Source organism: Pelodiscus sinensis, chromosome 13 (genome assembly GCF_049634645.1).
Source record: "Pelodiscus sinensis isolate JC-2024 chromosome 13, ASM4963464v1, whole genome shotgun sequence".
Classification (NCBI taxonomy): domain Eukaryota; kingdom Metazoa; phylum Chordata; order Testudines; family Trionychidae; genus Pelodiscus; species Pelodiscus sinensis.
In genome coordinates, this window is record NC_134723.1 from 17,171,567 (window position 1) to 17,188,968 (window position 17,402).

At 43.7% G+C, this 17,402-nt stretch overlaps 1 protein-coding gene across 3 annotated transcripts in view; it reads right to left on the minus strand.

Annotated features, from left to right (window-relative positions):
* Nucleotides 1-17,402, minus strand: part of SH3BGRL (SH3 domain binding glutamate rich protein like) — a 64,369-nt gene that overhangs the window by 16,727 nt on the left and 30,240 nt on the right. For 2 of the 3 annotated variants that reach the window (XM_075940773.1, XM_006130453.4), the window contains exon 2: nucleotides 643-828. In XM_075940773.1, the coding sequence (XP_075796888.1) occupies nucleotides 643-828 (186 nt within the window). Of the gene's footprint in view, nucleotides 1-642; nucleotides 829-7,582; nucleotides 7,643-17,402 lie in introns of those variants that run through there. The other variant, XM_075940774.1, reaches the window with a different exon arrangement.

Below are 17,402 nucleotides of genomic sequence, written 5' to 3' on the forward strand. Positions count from 1 at the left end.
TCTGATACTATGCTGGGTGCCCTAGACACACATATGGTAGAGAGGCATCTGCCATCATTACAGCTGGGCACAATGTTCTTCATTTCCTGTGCTAAACCACTGTGTAATATTGCCATGCTTCATTTGACAGCTATAGCTCTTCAATGTAAAGGTGGCTACAGTACATTGGTGAGCTTGCAGGCATACACATGGGCTCTGCAGTGCTGTGGAAAAGGTGCTATTATGTTATATGAGAGCTCTAAAAAAGTATCCATATATATGTGAATAATTAGTTACTACATACATGCATCTCTTCATTATTAGTTCTTTCTTAGCCATCAGTCCCTCATTTATTAATCATTCCACGGGACAGTGCAAAAAGCTTTTCATGTTATATTTAAGGGCCATGGGATACAAAAGTTTAATGTGCAAGCTTAGTTAGTATACTTAAGATTTAGGTTCAAATTTTGACATAGTTACAAGCAAACTCCCTTTCTCTTTGCAGACAAAAGGGCACCTCTTGCCACACACTACACATAATTTATGACTTTTCTGCTGTTTCTGGCACATGCAACAATAAAAGCAGTATCGTGGTTAGCAGTGGGATTAAATCCAGGGAAATCAGAATAAGGAGGCTGAGGAGAAGCTTAAATGGTTTCTTACCCCAAGATATCGGCTATCATTGAAGATTCGAGGGGGCAATGGATTTCCACTGGCTGGTCGGCTCTCTTCAGGGACGTTCTCTCTCATCCATTTCCGGTTCTCTTCATTGGCTGCGATATCTTTTTCTTCAAATTCAATCTTGTTGGCTTCCAAGAAGCCTAGCACATCTTGCTGCTGTTTTTTGATCTACAATAAAAGGTGAGCAAGGGGAGAGAGGGAAATAAAACAGTCAGTGATCAAACAGAAGCTCAAAGGCAGAACCAACTATCTGTGCAACTCCAAGGGTCCGGGTCACTCAGCACTGTTACAAATTCTTTTTCTAGGTATGGTTACTGCCTTTAAAAGAAAAATTCCATTGTACAAGTCTCACTCCCCCTTAACATTTTTCTTAGTATAGATTAGTGCAAAGTGCCACAATGACAACCCAGGAGACAAAATGCCACAATGACAACCCAGATCCTGCACAGAAAAGATAAAATGGGGCAACGGCTACTCAAACATTCCTTTGTGTCCAGCAGAGTGCTGAAAGCCTCATATTAAAGGGACTTCTTCTTGTGGGGGCTGAGCAGTTTAGTCTCCATAGCCACTGAATCCACAATTCCTCCAATGAGGCTGCCTACAAGTGTACCACATGCAATGGTGTTCATACCTGTCCTTTGAAATAGGTTGTGACTTATCTCCACGCAAACCATCTTAGTGCAGCAGCTCACGGAGCAACCTCTGTCTGTGCAGAGCTTGGACCACCCACGGACAGGGGCTGTTGCCACCCTGCGCTGCTGCCTCCCACCACACGGAGCGGGAGGCAGCCAGTCTGCACAAGGAGCTGGATTTTCAGCTGGCTCCCCTGGTGTACTGACGCCAGGCTGCCACCCCACAGTGTTGCCTTTGATACAGAGGCAGCAGTGCAGGATGGCAGGGGGCTCCCCGGGAGCGAGGTCGGGAGTGCGCTGGCTGCTTGTCCCCCCCCACCGGTGACTATTGAATAGTCATGTAACCACTAAGATTTCACAAGGTTACACAACCATTCAATTACCCAATACTTAACTTCCCTAATTGAACCTTCACCTGTAGCCTTATTCCCCATACACACGGACCTTCCGATAAGCTCCCCACACCCAGGCCCACCCCACCAAGCCCCATCTCTCCACACCCAGATCTCCCTGCTGAGTGCACCAATCACCTTCACCTGGATTCCTTGCAAAGTCTTATTGTCCCTTGTGGCCAGAACTACACAATGAGCCCCTGTGCATCCAGATCTCCCATTGAGCCACCCCCATCCAGACTAGGGATGTGACAAGTAGTCGGCTATCCAATAAGCACATACTTATCGGATAGCTGACATTAGTCGACTAGTTGATTCCCCCGGGGCGGGGGGCGAGGGGAAGAAAAAGAGGGAGTGCTTCAAAGCAGTAATGCCACGTACAGCCCAAAGCCAGCTGGGGACTCCCGCACTGAACCCAGGCTCCGTATGGCGCTGCTGCTTTGAAATGCCACCTGGAGCCTGACTCAGAGACCCAAGGTGACCTCAGGCTCCATGCAGCGCTGCATTGTGAAACTCCACAGGGAGCACAGGACCAGCGGGGGACGACTTGAGTCCCCCGCTGGTTCCGTGCTCCCTGCAGCACTTTCGCCTTTGAAGTGTAGCAACAGCCCTGGGGCAAAGAAACCCTTATCGACTAATCAACTTTTTGATTAGCTGATTAATGTAAATTTAACATCCATAATCCAGACTTTTCCACAGAAAACCTCTCACCCGGATCCCCCCAACACGAAGCCCATCCACCTTTGGATTCCACTGGGCTGAGCCTGCCCATCTACACCTGGTGCACACGGCATAGCGAAGCAAGGTCCCAGGGTGTTTCATGGGCAGGCCCAGCCCTTGAACTATGTCAGGGTGGGCACAGTCTCATTTCCAAGTCCCATATTGGAGGCATAGGGGCTTCAGGGCAATCTTCCTCAATGCAGCCAGTGGCCTATGCATCCCACTGCCATGCTGGAGCCATATTTATTTAATGATAAATACAATTTGCAAAATTTTAAAATATCATGCGTATAATATTTAATTTTTTGGTGCAGAATATCCTCAAAAGTAAATGGCGCGTGTGTGCAGTTCATTACTTTATCTACAGGCACAGGTATGTCATAACCCAGGGTGAGCAATAATTTTCGCAGGAAGCCCACTTTACGAATTTTGGTACATGGCAGGCTCTGCGGCTCCAGGTAAGGGCAGGGCCACAGAGAGAGAGAGAGAGAGAGAGAGAGACGGGCGGATATAGGGCAGGTCAAGCAGGGTGGCCGCCCCGGGCCCCGCGCTTCAAAAAGCCCCGTGCATGCGCCGTGGCAAAGGGGGGCCCTGCGAAATTGTGCTGCCCTGGGCCCCGCAAAATGGTCATCTGCCCCTGGACAGAGAGATTCTACACACCTGAGTGTGTATGGCACAGAGATTGGAGAGTGTTTGTAACAGTGTATGTGTGTAGCACAGGGGCAGTGTGGCAGTGACACAGTGCATGTGCTGGCTGCTGCTGGGTAAGTTTCTGAGAGAAGCCACACATGTCTCTTTAAGACAGGGAAAGCTGTTCTGCTCTGTTGTCTCCCCCCTCCCCTTCTGTGCAGCAATGCTGTATGGGAGAGGGGGAGGGCTGTGTGCGCGCGCGCACACGCGTGAGACAGCACAAGAGCACTAACATCTTAGAAACAGTGCACTGCCTCTTAAGACAGGCACTTCTCTGAGTAAATTACCATCCATGCTTCAGATTGAAGCAGCTCCCCTGCATCTCCCTCTCCCTGACCCAGGGGCAGAGGGACACCCTGACTTCAGCACTCCCCTCCCCTTTCCACACTCCCCAAGTCCTCTCTGCAGAGCTAGCAGGAGAATCCTGGAAGCAGCTGGGCTGCAGGACAGAGCAAGGTGGAGGGCAGGACAGCTGAACATAGGCTGCAGGCTGTAAATATGTACTCTCAGCTAATCAGCAGGGTGGGCCACAAAGAAATGCTTGGCGGGATGGATTCTGCCTGCGGCCCAGAGTCTGTCCACCCCTATCATAACCCATTCTTCTGAAGTAGGTATAATATCATTTGAATTTACCTCTAATTCCCTTAAAAATAAATGAAGCCCTATAAAATAGAGACAATGGGTTACCAATGGTTGAGGAATTACAGACAGGAATCAAAATAATCCCTCAGGCTATGTCTAGACTGCAAGCCTCTTTCGAAAGAGGCTTTTTCGAAAGCATCTTTCGAAAAAGCCTCTTTCGAAAAAGAGCGTCTAGACTGCAAGCGGAACTTTCGAAAAAGCAAGTCGCTTTTTCGAAAGAAAGCAGCGAGTGAGTCTGGATGCTCTCTTTCTAAAAAAGCCCTGTTGGCATTCAAGAACGCCTTTTTTCGAAAGAGCACTTTCGAAAAAAGGCATTCTTTCTCGTGAAATGAGGTTTACCGCCGTCGAAAGAAAAGCCGCGTTCTTTCGATTTAATTTTGAAAGAAAGCAGCTGTAGTCTAGGCGCAGGTGAAGTTTTTTTGAAAAAAGGCTACTTTTTTTAAAAAAAACCCTGAGTCTGGACACAGCCTCAGAGAAATCAAATATTTTCCAAAGAAGACCTGAATCCATATGTTGGATATTTGGATAGTATTCAACACACAATGTACATTTGAGTCGACATGGTGGATTCCTGGAATGTAAATCAACAAGAGTCTTAAAGGGCCACAAGCTCAGAAAATTCAAAACCCATTTTTCTACGATGCTGCAAAAGTTGGAGACTCAAAGTATAGACTACATCATCACATAATGCAGAGTGATTTAACAATCTTTGTCTGCAGTGAAGAGTTGCTTCCCAGCAAGTCTGACTAAGCCCCTTGCCTGTTACAAGAGTAGAGTCTCTTTTAAAGAAATCACTTGGCCTGACTCCTCATAAGATTTACAAGACCTACTTTGAAGAGCATTGTATACTACATATGGAAGTATTTTAAACCCAGACAACCAAAATATTCCCTCTGGCTCTTGAGGTAGAAGAGAGACTTACAGTAAAAGATGCATTCACCAATATACCCAGGCATATTTTTAAATTAGGAGGTTACACTAGAACAATGGTCTCCAACCTTTTTAACCACAAGATCACTTTTTCAATTTAAGTGCAATGTAAGATCTACCTCAAACCCAAATACTCCTGCCCCACTTCCTTCCTGCCCCATCTTTAAGGCCCCATCCCTTCTTTGAGGCCTCACGCTGCTCACTCCAACCTCCTTCCTCCCTGAACCTCATTCACTTTCATCAGGCTGGAGCAGAGGGTTGGGGAGCAGGCTCTGGTCTTAGGCCAAGGGGTTTGGAGTAAGGGAAGGGCTCCAGGCTTAGCGGGATTGGGGTCCAGGAAGTTTCAGGGGGCAAGCTCTGGGAAGGAGTTTGGATGCAAGGGGTCTCACATCTGGGGCAGGAGGTTGGGTGAAGGAAGGGATTTGGGACTGGGACAGGGGTTCAGGAAGCAGGCTGTGGCTGGGCATCATTTAACTGAGACAGCTTCCGGGTGGTGGAGCAGTGTGGTTAAGGCAGGCTTACTGCCCTGGCCCTGTGCCACTCCTGAAAGCAGCTGGCATGAACAGCAATGGCTCCATGGCACCATGTGCTGCCCCTCATCTACAGGCACTGAGCCCACAGCTTCTACTGGCTGATCAATGGGCCCTGCAGGGGTGGTGTCTGCAAGCAGCGACATGTGGAGACCTTCCTGGCTGTGCCTCTCTCAGAGCTGCAGGGACATGTCAAGCACTGCCAGGAGCAGCAATGACCACAGGGATAATTACTCCAGCCATGATAAGTTAGGCATTTTAGAACTCACTACACAAAGAGCTACATTTAAATAGAAGATAGAAATGAAAATTATGAAATACACAGACCAGTCCAAAACCAAAAATAACCCACTTTGCAAGCAGTAAAAACCAATCCCTCCCCCCCCCCCTACACACACACACATATGTGCTGGGTCAGGAGATGAGAGTGAAGGACAGTGTGTGTTTGAGACACACACACACACACACACACACACACACACACACACACACACACATTTGCATTGCCAAGCTCCCTCCATCCCCTTCTCTCTGTGAGGAGTTAGGGTACAGGAGTGGGGGGACACTGACATCAGCGCCATCCATCTCCCTCCCACACTGCACAGCAAGCAAGAGGCTCCGGGGGGGGGGGGGGGGGGGGAGGGGCAGTCCAAAGCAGAGGGCAGGAGCAGCATGACAGTGGATGGAGGGCCAAATGAAGTGCCAACGCTTGATAGCTTCCCAGCCAAACCAGTCAGGGTCACCTGTCAGAGGCTCCAAGATCTACTGGATCCCAATCTACTGGTTGGTGATCACTGCACTAGAATGACATTTTGTATTTAATCTTTTAGTAAATTATATCTGTCTAAAGACAAAGGGAAGTCCGTAGTTTTGCAGAAGCTATACCAATACGTCTAACAATTATCCAGATTATTGTCGTTTATTAACATCCAATGTGGTGCATCCTCTATGCTCCTACATGACACCAAGCAGAAACCGGGATCTTTACTGCAAAAGTTTCATGACATTATATGAAGCTGGCTTTGACTCTTGTCATTTATGGAAATATCAATTTCCTGATCGAAAGATTTTTTTTGTTTGTGTTCTGGTTAGCTTCTTTATGACTATACCAGAGTGAAGGTGATTGCTTGCAACAATAGGTATGGTTATAATGAAAAAAAGATTTAACAGTGATTTTACCTTCTTCATATTGCCACCTTCTCAGCGAAACAGCTAAAGTCCTAGCTTTAGCCTAATTAATTCATCCCAACAAAAGCTGCACTTCATGCAGATGTTGAATTACTTCTAATTCAGGTCAGATATCAGACACCCTGAGCTGCCTTTCCATATATGGACAAGTAAAAACACACAAACCCTCAAACAAGAAGACGTGTCATCAGTGGACAGACATATAAGGTCCAAATATGGTAGCTGAGCTCTCCTGCTTGCAATAGGACGGTTAACATGAAAGCAGCCAGCCACAAACCCCAGCTGACTGTAAGATCTCAGATCAGACTATAATGCCTATTAGATCATTTAGTTTAGAGCACAGTTTGTATACTTTATAGTTTGCTTTGGGAAGTAAAAGTTGGACCGCTTAAGCACACGGGCTTGAGTTTGTGGTATTTAAAGATAAAGTAGCTACCACAGACATATACAGAAATCTAGACAACATAAAAGATGCCACTGGACTCAGTTGTGCAAATTCACAGCTACACAATTCTAAAACATCTATTTATTCAGGTTTTAATAGTTCCTTTGCAGCCATTAAAATTCACTGTATGCTAACCCAAAACGGGGTGCAGTTCCATGTTTACCACTTATAAATCCCCACAAGTTATTTATAAAGTCACTTCATCACTTTAAAATAAGAGGGCTTAGTGCTAGGGTTCCCAATGCCATAGTCTTAGCAGGGCTAAAGTCGAAATAAGCTAAGCAACTTGAGCTACGTCAAGTATAGCTGAAGTAAATTTAGTTTAACTTGGCTTTTGGCGCTGTCTACACAGCAGGAAGCCAAAGGAAGAACACTCTTCCTTCAACTTCCCTTGCTCCTTGTAAAATGAGGGTTATAGGAGTCGGAGTAAGAAGTCCTCCAGCTCACCATTATTTTAAAAAAATGGCTTGCGGTGTAAACACACTCTTTATTATTTCGGAATAACGTCAGTTATTCTGAAACAGATGCTGTAAAGACAGACCCTTAAAGAATGCAACAATGTTTTACCCTGCTGCATGGAGACTGCAAGATCTAAAGCAATAATTATGGCTCAGAATACTGAGTCAGTGGAGTAGTTCGTAGACAAGATTAAAATCCAGAAGCAAATGCTAAATATGAGAGTGTGGCTCTCCTGTGCATTAGCTGAAAAATTACTGCTAAAAATAAAATAAAGTAAAATGGACAAGTTAATACCGCCGAGCAGAAGTAATTCACATTATAGGATAAACACAAAAGCATTTTTCAACAGGCTCTCCCATCTGCCTCTAGATTTTTAACCGATCCTAACATCAAGACTTGCAATAGAAGGGGGAAAAGGAGGCCAGAGTGAAGATTCTTCTCAGCCAAATTATAAAAACATAACAGAATGTTTTGAGTGATGCATTGTCCCGCTCATTGTTCTGGAACCTCTGGCAATTCCAGCCTTGAACAGGAGAGCAGGCTTTATAACTATGTGCGGAGAAAAGTACCGACTGCACCATACTAGCCTGGGTGGATGATCAATGTATTTGCTTATTTTAACATAAACAAACCAACCCCCAAACCTGGATTTGCCACTGACTTAGCCATTAACAGTTTACAAAAACTCATCTAATAATTTTCCAATAGCCTCGGTTCTTTAACAGGCCTGCTGATTGGGGAGCGGAGAAGAAATGGGACAACTGCACCAGGGCTTAGTGATTCAAAGGGGCCCAGGGCTCTGGGCTGCTACTGTAGCATCTGGAGCTCCGAGGTCTTTAAATCACCACTGGAGCTCCGGGCAGCACGCTGCTGATGGCAAGGAGTGGGGAAAGTTTGGGCGATGCTGAGGGCTGGTTGCCCCAGCTCTGCCCCTTCTGAGTGCGTGGAGACAGGCTCCCGCACCTTGCCCAGGGCTCAGCAATTTGCCTGTTTCTTAATCTGTTCCTGAACAAGAACAAATATAAACAGACCCTAATTGGAAAGAGAACTTTAAAATCTTTCAGTAAAAAGTCACATAACTATCACCTTACCACAGTGTTTCTCAAAGTGGTCTGCGGATCCACTCTGAGAAAGCTACTAACCGGCTGCTCCAGTTTGTTTACTTACCGGCTCCGCAGCCACGGAGCCTCCTGGCTCCCACTGGCTGCGATTTGCCGTTTGCAGCCAAGGAGAGGTGCAGAAAGCAGTGGCCCTGGTCACCCTGCTTCCCGCAGCTCCCTTTGGCTGCAAACGGCAAACCACAGCCAATGGGAGCCATGAGGCTCCATGGCTGCGGAACCAGTAAGTAAACAAACCAGAGCGGCTTGTTAGCAGCCTCAGAGCTCTTTGAGAAACACTGCCTTACCCTCTTACCAATCTCCTGATATAACCTACCTCTGCTAAAAATGACAACAAATCTCTACCATCTGGAGGCTTTTAGGGTTGTGATAAATTGGTACCACTAATATGTGCAATCATGCCCACCTTTATGGTTACCTCATTACCTCAACCTCCCCCCTGCTTTGCTTGTTCACTCCTCTAGTAGTATCTGTTCACAATCCTAAATTGCGAACTCCCTGGGGCAGGGACTGTCTTTAACTTCTTTGCACAGTGCCTAGTATAATGGGGTCTTGATCCCTGCCTGAGACCACCAAGGTACAACTGCAATATAAATCATAAAGGCTACGTCTACACTGTAGGCTTTTTGTGCAAGAATGGCCGTTCTTGCACAAAAACTTGAGAAGCGTCTACACTGCATGCGTGTTCTTACACAAGTAAGTTTACAGTAAAGCATCAGAAGAGAGGGCTTCTTGCGCAAGAGTTATTCCTTTCCCCACGAGGAAGAAGCACTCCACTTGATACCAATGCCAACCAGACATTAACTTGGATATCACTATTCATTGAGCCCGACAATCTAGCCAGCTTTCTATCCACCTTACAGTCCATTTATCCAAGCCATACTACTTTAACTTGCTGGCCAGAATACTGTGGGAGACCATATTGTAAGCTTTACTAAAGGCACATCCACCGCCTTCCCTATATCCACAGAGCTAGTCATAGAAGGCAATCAGGTTAGGAAGGCATGACTTGCCCTTGGGGAATCCATGTTGACTATGCCTGATTTCTTTATTCTGTGTTTGTACAACACCTACCACAAGATTGCTATGGGTGAGTCTCACAAATGTTATTGCAACACAAAACCACCACCAAACTCTGATTTCCTTTGCTGTTATCTATGAAGGTTAAAAATTGCTCTTGTTGGGGGGAGGCATGTTCATGAGGCTAGGCCAGGTATCAATGGGTAGCAGGCTATGTCCCTCTTGAGATGAGAAGCAGCTCTATTTCTGGGGCAGCTGACCATAAGAGTTTACAGCAAAAACAAGTGACTGGTGCTGGACTGATAGGGTGGTTTGACAGTAGGGAGTATTACAATGTAATTTAAGCCTTCAGAACCTAGCTCATTTTACTGTCGGATCAGAACAGTCAACGCCTTCTTCTCAGTTCTTAAAAGAAGCATTTCAGAGTGACAAGATGCTTGAATTACCGTATGAATGCCAGAATTACTCCTGATCAAGACCTTCTCAGTGGCTGGGTACATTTGTTACACTGCTGCCAACTTTTTCTTGATTTCAGGTGCTCAAATACTACAGAAATGTAAGCACCCAGAAAGACCAATATCTCATTAAGTTTTCACTTATTCTAAAGGGCTATAGTCTTTGAGTTCAGTAGGACAACAGTCAGGCTTCCTTCTAATCTATAAAGATGACATTACTAATGCCCATGTGTGGACCATACAGGAGACAACAGCCAGAGACACTTGGAAAATACACCGTTAGAAAAGTGATTATCAACTATCAGTCGCTTTTGAAATTGTTGGGCTTAGTCTAGTCAATGGCTGTCACATTTTAAATCATTATATAGACATTGTGGTTAAGCACAACCAACTCAAATGATTTTAATCACAACTGTCCTTGTCTGTTACAACTGCTAAGACATTTTTACACTCTCTCAGTCCAGAGGACACCTGGGAATGGGCATGAAAGGGTATAAAGCTACTCAAAACGTGGTCCGTGGGCCACATGCGGCCTGCGGCCCGTTTGTTTGCAGTCCATGGTGCAGTTTGGATTAACGTGGGGCTCAACTCACAGCCTGCAGATGGGAGCCAAAATTAAAAAAATAGTTAATATAATGGTCTTCTGTTGCTATGTATTTTACTAGTTAAATTCCTGGACTGTATTGCTCATTAAAAGTGCTGTCATATGGGTGGAAATTGAGTAACTATTGCATTTTATTAATAGCAGCAGAACTGACTTAAATGGAGCCTGTGTATTGTGTAGTCTTGTCTTAATCTTTGTATTCATGCCCATCAGTGTGAAAGAAGCTATTTGCCTATATTTGCATGTATATACAACCACACTTAAGTTGGCATGTGCTGTATCATTGTGGCACTCAGGGCTTCTAAAGTTGAGTAGCCCTGGTATAGAGATTGAAGAGAGATACTAAAGAAATAGGATGGTTGTAGAAACACTAAAGCTAGTCTAGACCACTGTTTCTTAAACTGTGTTCCGCGGCACATCAGTGTGCCATGAGGCAGTCGGATGTGTGCCGCAGAGAACAACAGAATTCAAAATGGCAGCCCTTAAAGGGGCAGGTGATCTTTAAAAAAAAAAATTCTCAATAATTTTCCCCCAACCCTTCCCCCCTTCCCCGAGCTTTTATTTTATTTTATTTTTTTGTGCACAACAAAAAAAATCCCTGGTGTTCCTCTTTAAAAAAATTACTGTTTGGTGTTCCTCAGTCTTAAAAAGTTTAAGAAACACTGGTCTAAACTGCCCCCTCTTGTGCAAGAAAACATGCAAATGAGGCAAAGCGGTGAATATCACCATGCCTCATTTGCATACTTAATGAGCCATGATTTTTGCACAACAGGCTTTTGCGCAAAAAGGAGCCATCTACCATGCTCCTTTTTGTGCAAAACCCCCCTCTTGCACAAGAGCCGTTCTGCCGCTTTTTTCAGGAAGAACGGCTCTTGTGCAGAAGCCCCATGCACAAAATAGAGGCTCATTAAGTATGCAAATGAGGTGTGGTGATATTCACCGCTTTGCCTAATTTGCATATTTTCTTGCACAAGAGGGGGAAGTCTAGACAGGGCCTAAGTGGAGGAGGGAGGCTGAGGAGAGATAAATGTGAGATGGAGCACAGAGACTGAGGCATATCCAGGGATGTGAAGAAAGTGAAGGTAAAAGAAATACAAAGCAGGAGGGCACAGTAATGAGGGGAAGAAGAATGTGAAGTTGAAGGGTAGTAAAGAAAAATTGGGGGCTGAGTGAAAAATGACAGTAACTGAAGTTCCCATCTGAAGTAGCCATGAGGAAGGCCTGTATTTATGCATCCTTATTTAAGGACGAATAGTCAAATTTAAAATGATCACATACAAAAATTGGGGTAAAGGTCTTTACAATCAGTCACTAGGCAGAGACCAGAATAAAAAATAATTTATTATGCTTTTTTAATCTCCACTTTTAAGCCATTCACAATTTTTGATTGCTGATAATACTGCTCTCCCAAAAGCCAGGATTTTTTCATAATATTTTTCTATCTAGGTGATTTTGCTTTTCTTCCTGATTAAAACATCTGAAAATCTCCACTGCTTCCACTTTTTAGTGTGCCACTCATCCTGCAAATATCTAGAATTACAGAGGATAGAAGAAATCCTACACTTGTTGCTCATGTTCCTAAGACAGTGCTGAAAGGAATAATTTAACAATTTCCCTGTTTGCATCTTTCATTCTTCAGTCTAATGAAGGAAATACATTTTACATTAGGTCTTATTTTAAAATAGTTGAATGTTAAACAAACTACTGTTATTATGAAATTGGAACTTTTCTAAGTCAAAATCTGCCTTAAAAACATTACAAGCCAGAGTCCCTCAATTTTTCCATTATTATTCCATACACTCCATCAAGTCAATGGGAGTTTTAGAGCGCAAGGATCCTTTATTACTGTGCCCAGGATGGTGTTTAAATAGTCTGTTCTCTAATTTAGTAAAAAAAGAAAAATTACTATAATCCCATTCCTGTAATGAATACCATACACACTCATGAAATTAAAATTATGTACATATTAAAAACTGATTAAGAAGAGATCTTAAACTCTGAACATAACATATGCATGGACAAACATTACATTTTAGAACTATTCATTAAGAAAATAACAGTCCGTCATTTGATTACTAGCAAGATCCTAAATCATGATTCTGAGTTTTACTGTACTCGGCAACAGCTGAACATCTTGCTGAAGCAAGAGGACCTTAGAATTCATCAGGAAAAAGGTCTGACAAGACCAACTAGCAAATGGATTTATTTTACAATTTAAGTCTACACCAGTGGTTCTCTCACAAGCTGCAAAAATGGTTCACGAATAGACAGTGGATATTCAAGAATTCTAGAAGGGTTCTAAGAATCTGGCCTAAAGTGTCTCCATTTTCTTCTACACAATTCATTTGAGGACATCCTACCTGTTATTACTTTTCTGCCAGCATCATGAAACAGAGGATACAGAACTGGATATATTACTCTGAATTCACACAATTCCCCTGACTTCAGGACCACAGGGACTTGAATGAGCTTCTAAAATTGCAGATCTCTGTGCACTCCAAAACTTTAAAAGGTTCATCCATAACTACATACAAGACTCTCTAATGTAATCCATTTGATTTTAATTTCATCATCACTAATAACTTAGAACATGTCACTCAGTGTCATATTTTCAGTGCCATATTTTGAAGGAATAATGTCTCCTGTAGGATTTGAAATTTTAGAACATTCTTCTTGTTAAAGTAGTAATAAACAGTATTAGATCTGATTTATACAGGAAGGCCAAAAAACCTCCCAAATTCTCAAATCAAGTTAACATTTATACAAAGTTCAACAGATCTCTCAACAACTGTTGATCCTTCAAATTTTTTATATATATGAATCCTTTTATTTCAACATATAAGAATGGAAAAGTACAGCAAAAAAAATCTTCAAGTAAATTCTCAGTACTACAGTACTGCCTTTTCAATGACTGCAATTGAGGCTATAAGACTGAAAAATATTTTTCCTTTTCAAGGAACAGGGTGATACAAAAATACTGCACTAGTGCCAAGACAAATTAATCTGCCACATGGAATCCAGCCAGATTGAGGTCTTAACTGTGTTGTTCATTAGACTAACATTCCAAAGAATACTACAAATGTACTTACAGATCCAAGTCAATAATACAAACTGCAAACTCTCCAGCTGAGAACAAGTGTTGTGCTTCAGTCTTACTTCAGTGGTTAAACAAGGGCAAGAAGTTAACCCATATGGCAATAACCCAGCCAAATATTCTTATAAAAAAAGTTCATCCTGATTTTCTAGTGGCACTGGTGACAATTTGTTAGATTTGGCTGCCTGTATTGCACAGTGAATGCTCCTCTAGTTAAAATTACTGTTTAAACCTATATTTTTATAGAGGAAAAAAATCTGCTTTTTACACTTTGCATCCTATTTTTGATGCTCACATTATGGTTGTTAAAGCAGAAGCTAATACTTGCAAGTCAGTTGCAGAAAAGGTTGATGGAAGCTTATAATTTTGTCTCCAAGCACAGCATAAGTGGGGGAGTTAAGAAGCATGGCAGCAAAGTTAAACAAATTAATGTCATGAATTCCTAGAGGTCCCATCAAGTCTGTCCTCCACCACAACGTAACTCTGGGACTTCCTAATGGAAAGGAATATTTGTAAGCAGAGTCTATTCCTTGCCTGCGTTAGAATTTTCTCCACTTGATTGCTACAATATTAAAGGAAACTGCTTTTATATACAACATCTATACCTGATACTATGAAATATTTACAAAGTATTTCTGAAAAGTGAGGACCCCAATTTTGCAGATGCTGTTCACCCACAATAACTGAAAACTGTGCAGCAGGCACTCAATGGTCCCCAAGGAGGAGCTCAGAACTTTGCAGCACTAGCCCCTGCAGGTTTCTCTCACTCTATAAATCTTCCTATTTAGTGTCTAATAGAAAATGCAGGCATTGTTAGAACTGGACAATTGTGATTACAGAACTTTAACTACCATACTTCTTTGGGCTGGCTATTTTTACACAAGTATTACTCATACCAATGCCACCCTTATCTCTTCTAATGCTTGGTTTCACTAACACACAGTACAGCATTCTGGGCAACCACAGCCATGAAAGAAAGTATGTGAACTAAAATAAGTGCTGGGAATTTGAAAAGCTCATCTCAACAGAGCTCCTGAAGCTGCATACATATGTTATTTTTGCGAAAGTTAGCGAGTGTTCAGATGGATACCATATGCAACCATTTTCTCCCTCCATGGCTATTCGAGCCTCTAAAGCACATCCATAAGCATCCCACATATCCACTACAATAATTAATTCTTGTTGAAGTTTGTCCCCTGCTAGTAAAGAAGCTGCTTTCAAATGCTATTTTTTTCTGGATCACATATTTTGGGTGTTGATCTTGCCATACTGATCTGGGCAATTGTCACTTCAATGTTGTATCACTGCCTCATACTTTACACAAACACATAGATTCACTCAGCAGTGTGGCAGGCAGGTGCACAAAACCCATGCGAGCAAGACGTATGGACATCCAGACCAGCTATAATCAGCATTCTGTAGATTGTGCAAGACAACTCTGGTGCCTTCTCCTCAGTGAAAACAACAAGGGTGCTGGACCAGGCAGGTCCAAACTGTAGTAATATTTATTAAGTGTGCAACATAGACAGGCGAAACCAAACCTGGGACCTCTGAAGTTTAGTGCATGAGCCACTACCACTTGAGCTAAAAGCCAGCTAGCTCTTAGTGAAGGATGTAAAAGTACACTCATCCTTTTTCTCTCTGTTAGGGTACGTCTAGACTACATGCCTCTGGCAACAGAGGCATGTAGATTAGGCTACCAGGAATAGGAAAATGAAGCAGCGATTTAAATAATCGCCGCTTCATTTAAACTTACATGGCTGCCGCGCTGAGCCGATCAGCTGTTTGTTGGCTCAGTGCGGAAGTCTGGACGCGCGGGGGTTGACATCAAAGGCATTTGTCGACCTCCTAGGTATGCCTCATCCCAGGAGGGAGGCATTCCTGGGAGGTCGACAAATGCCTTTAATATCGACCCCCGCGCGTCCAGACTACCGCGATGAGCCAACAAACAGCTGATCGGCTCAGCGCGGCAGCCATGTAAATTTAAATTAAGCGGCGATTATTTAAATCACCGCTTCATTTTCCTTTGCCTGGTAGCCTAATCTACATGCCTCTGTCGCCAGAGGCATGTAGTCTAGACGTACCGTAAGTGATCTAAGCATTACTATATGGGAGAGTGAACCACACCCAGTAGGTATGTGGGTTACAAGTGCATTTTCTAATTATTAAATGCTCCTCTCCATAGCAGCTCTCAGTGCCATAAAATTACTTAAAAGATCATAAAATATTGATTTTATTTCAGCATTTTATTATCAAAACAGGCAAAGACTCACTATCATTATACACACATTTCTCCAAGAGCCCTGGGTACAAAAAATAATGGCTTCCCTGTGCTAAGACTAGGGGCAGAGAGGTGATATGGTCAGATTACTTTGTAGGAAAGAGCTGAATTCCTAAGCAGCCTGAGGCCCAAGAGATTAATTTGGGGAGTAGTCTGGATAAATACGCAAGAGGCTCAACTTCCTATTCATTATATTCAAGCTATTCTTGGCTCTGTGCTTTTAAACACTGTGTTCAATATTAAACAACTAACAATAATGAGCCCTTCACAATAAGATTGTTAATTATACAAATTGTTTTGACATTCAAACGTGATTTGTACCTAGAGCCAAGGAGGGCAAAGGGGAAGTAGCCACCCCATTTAGTACATCAACCACAGACCAAAATAGCCCTCCTTTTCTGATGACCAAATGAAAAGTAAAATAAGAGGCAGCTGGCTTTTTTAAGGGAGACAAAGATGTCAGCCAAGGCTCCCAGCTGACAGATTTCAAGTTTCATACACATTCAATACACAGAATCAAGCCCCCAAGATTAGCTGGGAGTTAAAACAGTTTTAGAAGCAGAAACAGACGTTGCAGAAAGATTAATATGATAGTTATACGTGGCGTGAACGGGGGAGTCCTGCCTCAAAAAAAGCAAATGAAATAAAACTGAACTGGAGAGGAATGGCATCAGCCATAACTAGGGGGCTTTCTGAGGTGTACTTACAGGACTGTTAACTAAAGGGTCAGTCCTACAAAGGAGATAAGCGGCATTGCAGACGATGGGAACGGAGGATGCTCCACACTTCACAGGACTGCTCAAAATCTTGCAGTCCTGACAGAACTCCTGTATTAGGCCACTGTTAAACTAGTTTTTAAATGGAATTCAATACACAGGCTCTACGTTGGCAAACAACAGATATTAACCAATAAATTGCAACAACAAATAATCCCAGAACTGTGAGGTATGTTTGAGTAAGAACAAACAGTCCCAGAGGCGTGGTTTAGACAGTGAAAGCACTTACAGTAAATCTAGATTTTTAAACACTGATGTTCCCAGTACATCAATATGCCAGTACACTTTATTACTGTGGTTGATGAACATTGCACCTGGGGCTCATCAGTCACAACTCTAAACATATATTCCTTCCATGTATCAAGAGAAACTTTTTGTTGTACAGGCAGTCCCCGACTTACGCAGATCCGACTTATGTCGGATCCGCACTTACGAACGGGGCTTTCTCGTCCCGGAGGTCGAGGTGGCGGATTGCTACCTGCGAGCTCCAGGGCGAGAAAGCCCCGTTCGTAAGCTGCTCCGGTGCCCCTGGTCTGCTGGAGACCGCCTCCAGCAGACCAGGGGCACCGGGCGGGTTCCCGCGCTTCTGAGGCTTTGCCAGAGCAAAGCCTCAGAAGCGCGGGAACCCGCCGCGGCTGCGGCTTCAGTCCCGGTGCCTGTGGTCTGCTGGGGACGGTCCCCAGCAGACCACAGGCACCGGGACTGAAGCCGCAGCCGCGGCGGGTCCCGCGCCTCTGAGGCTTTGCCAGAGCAGAGCCTCAGAGGC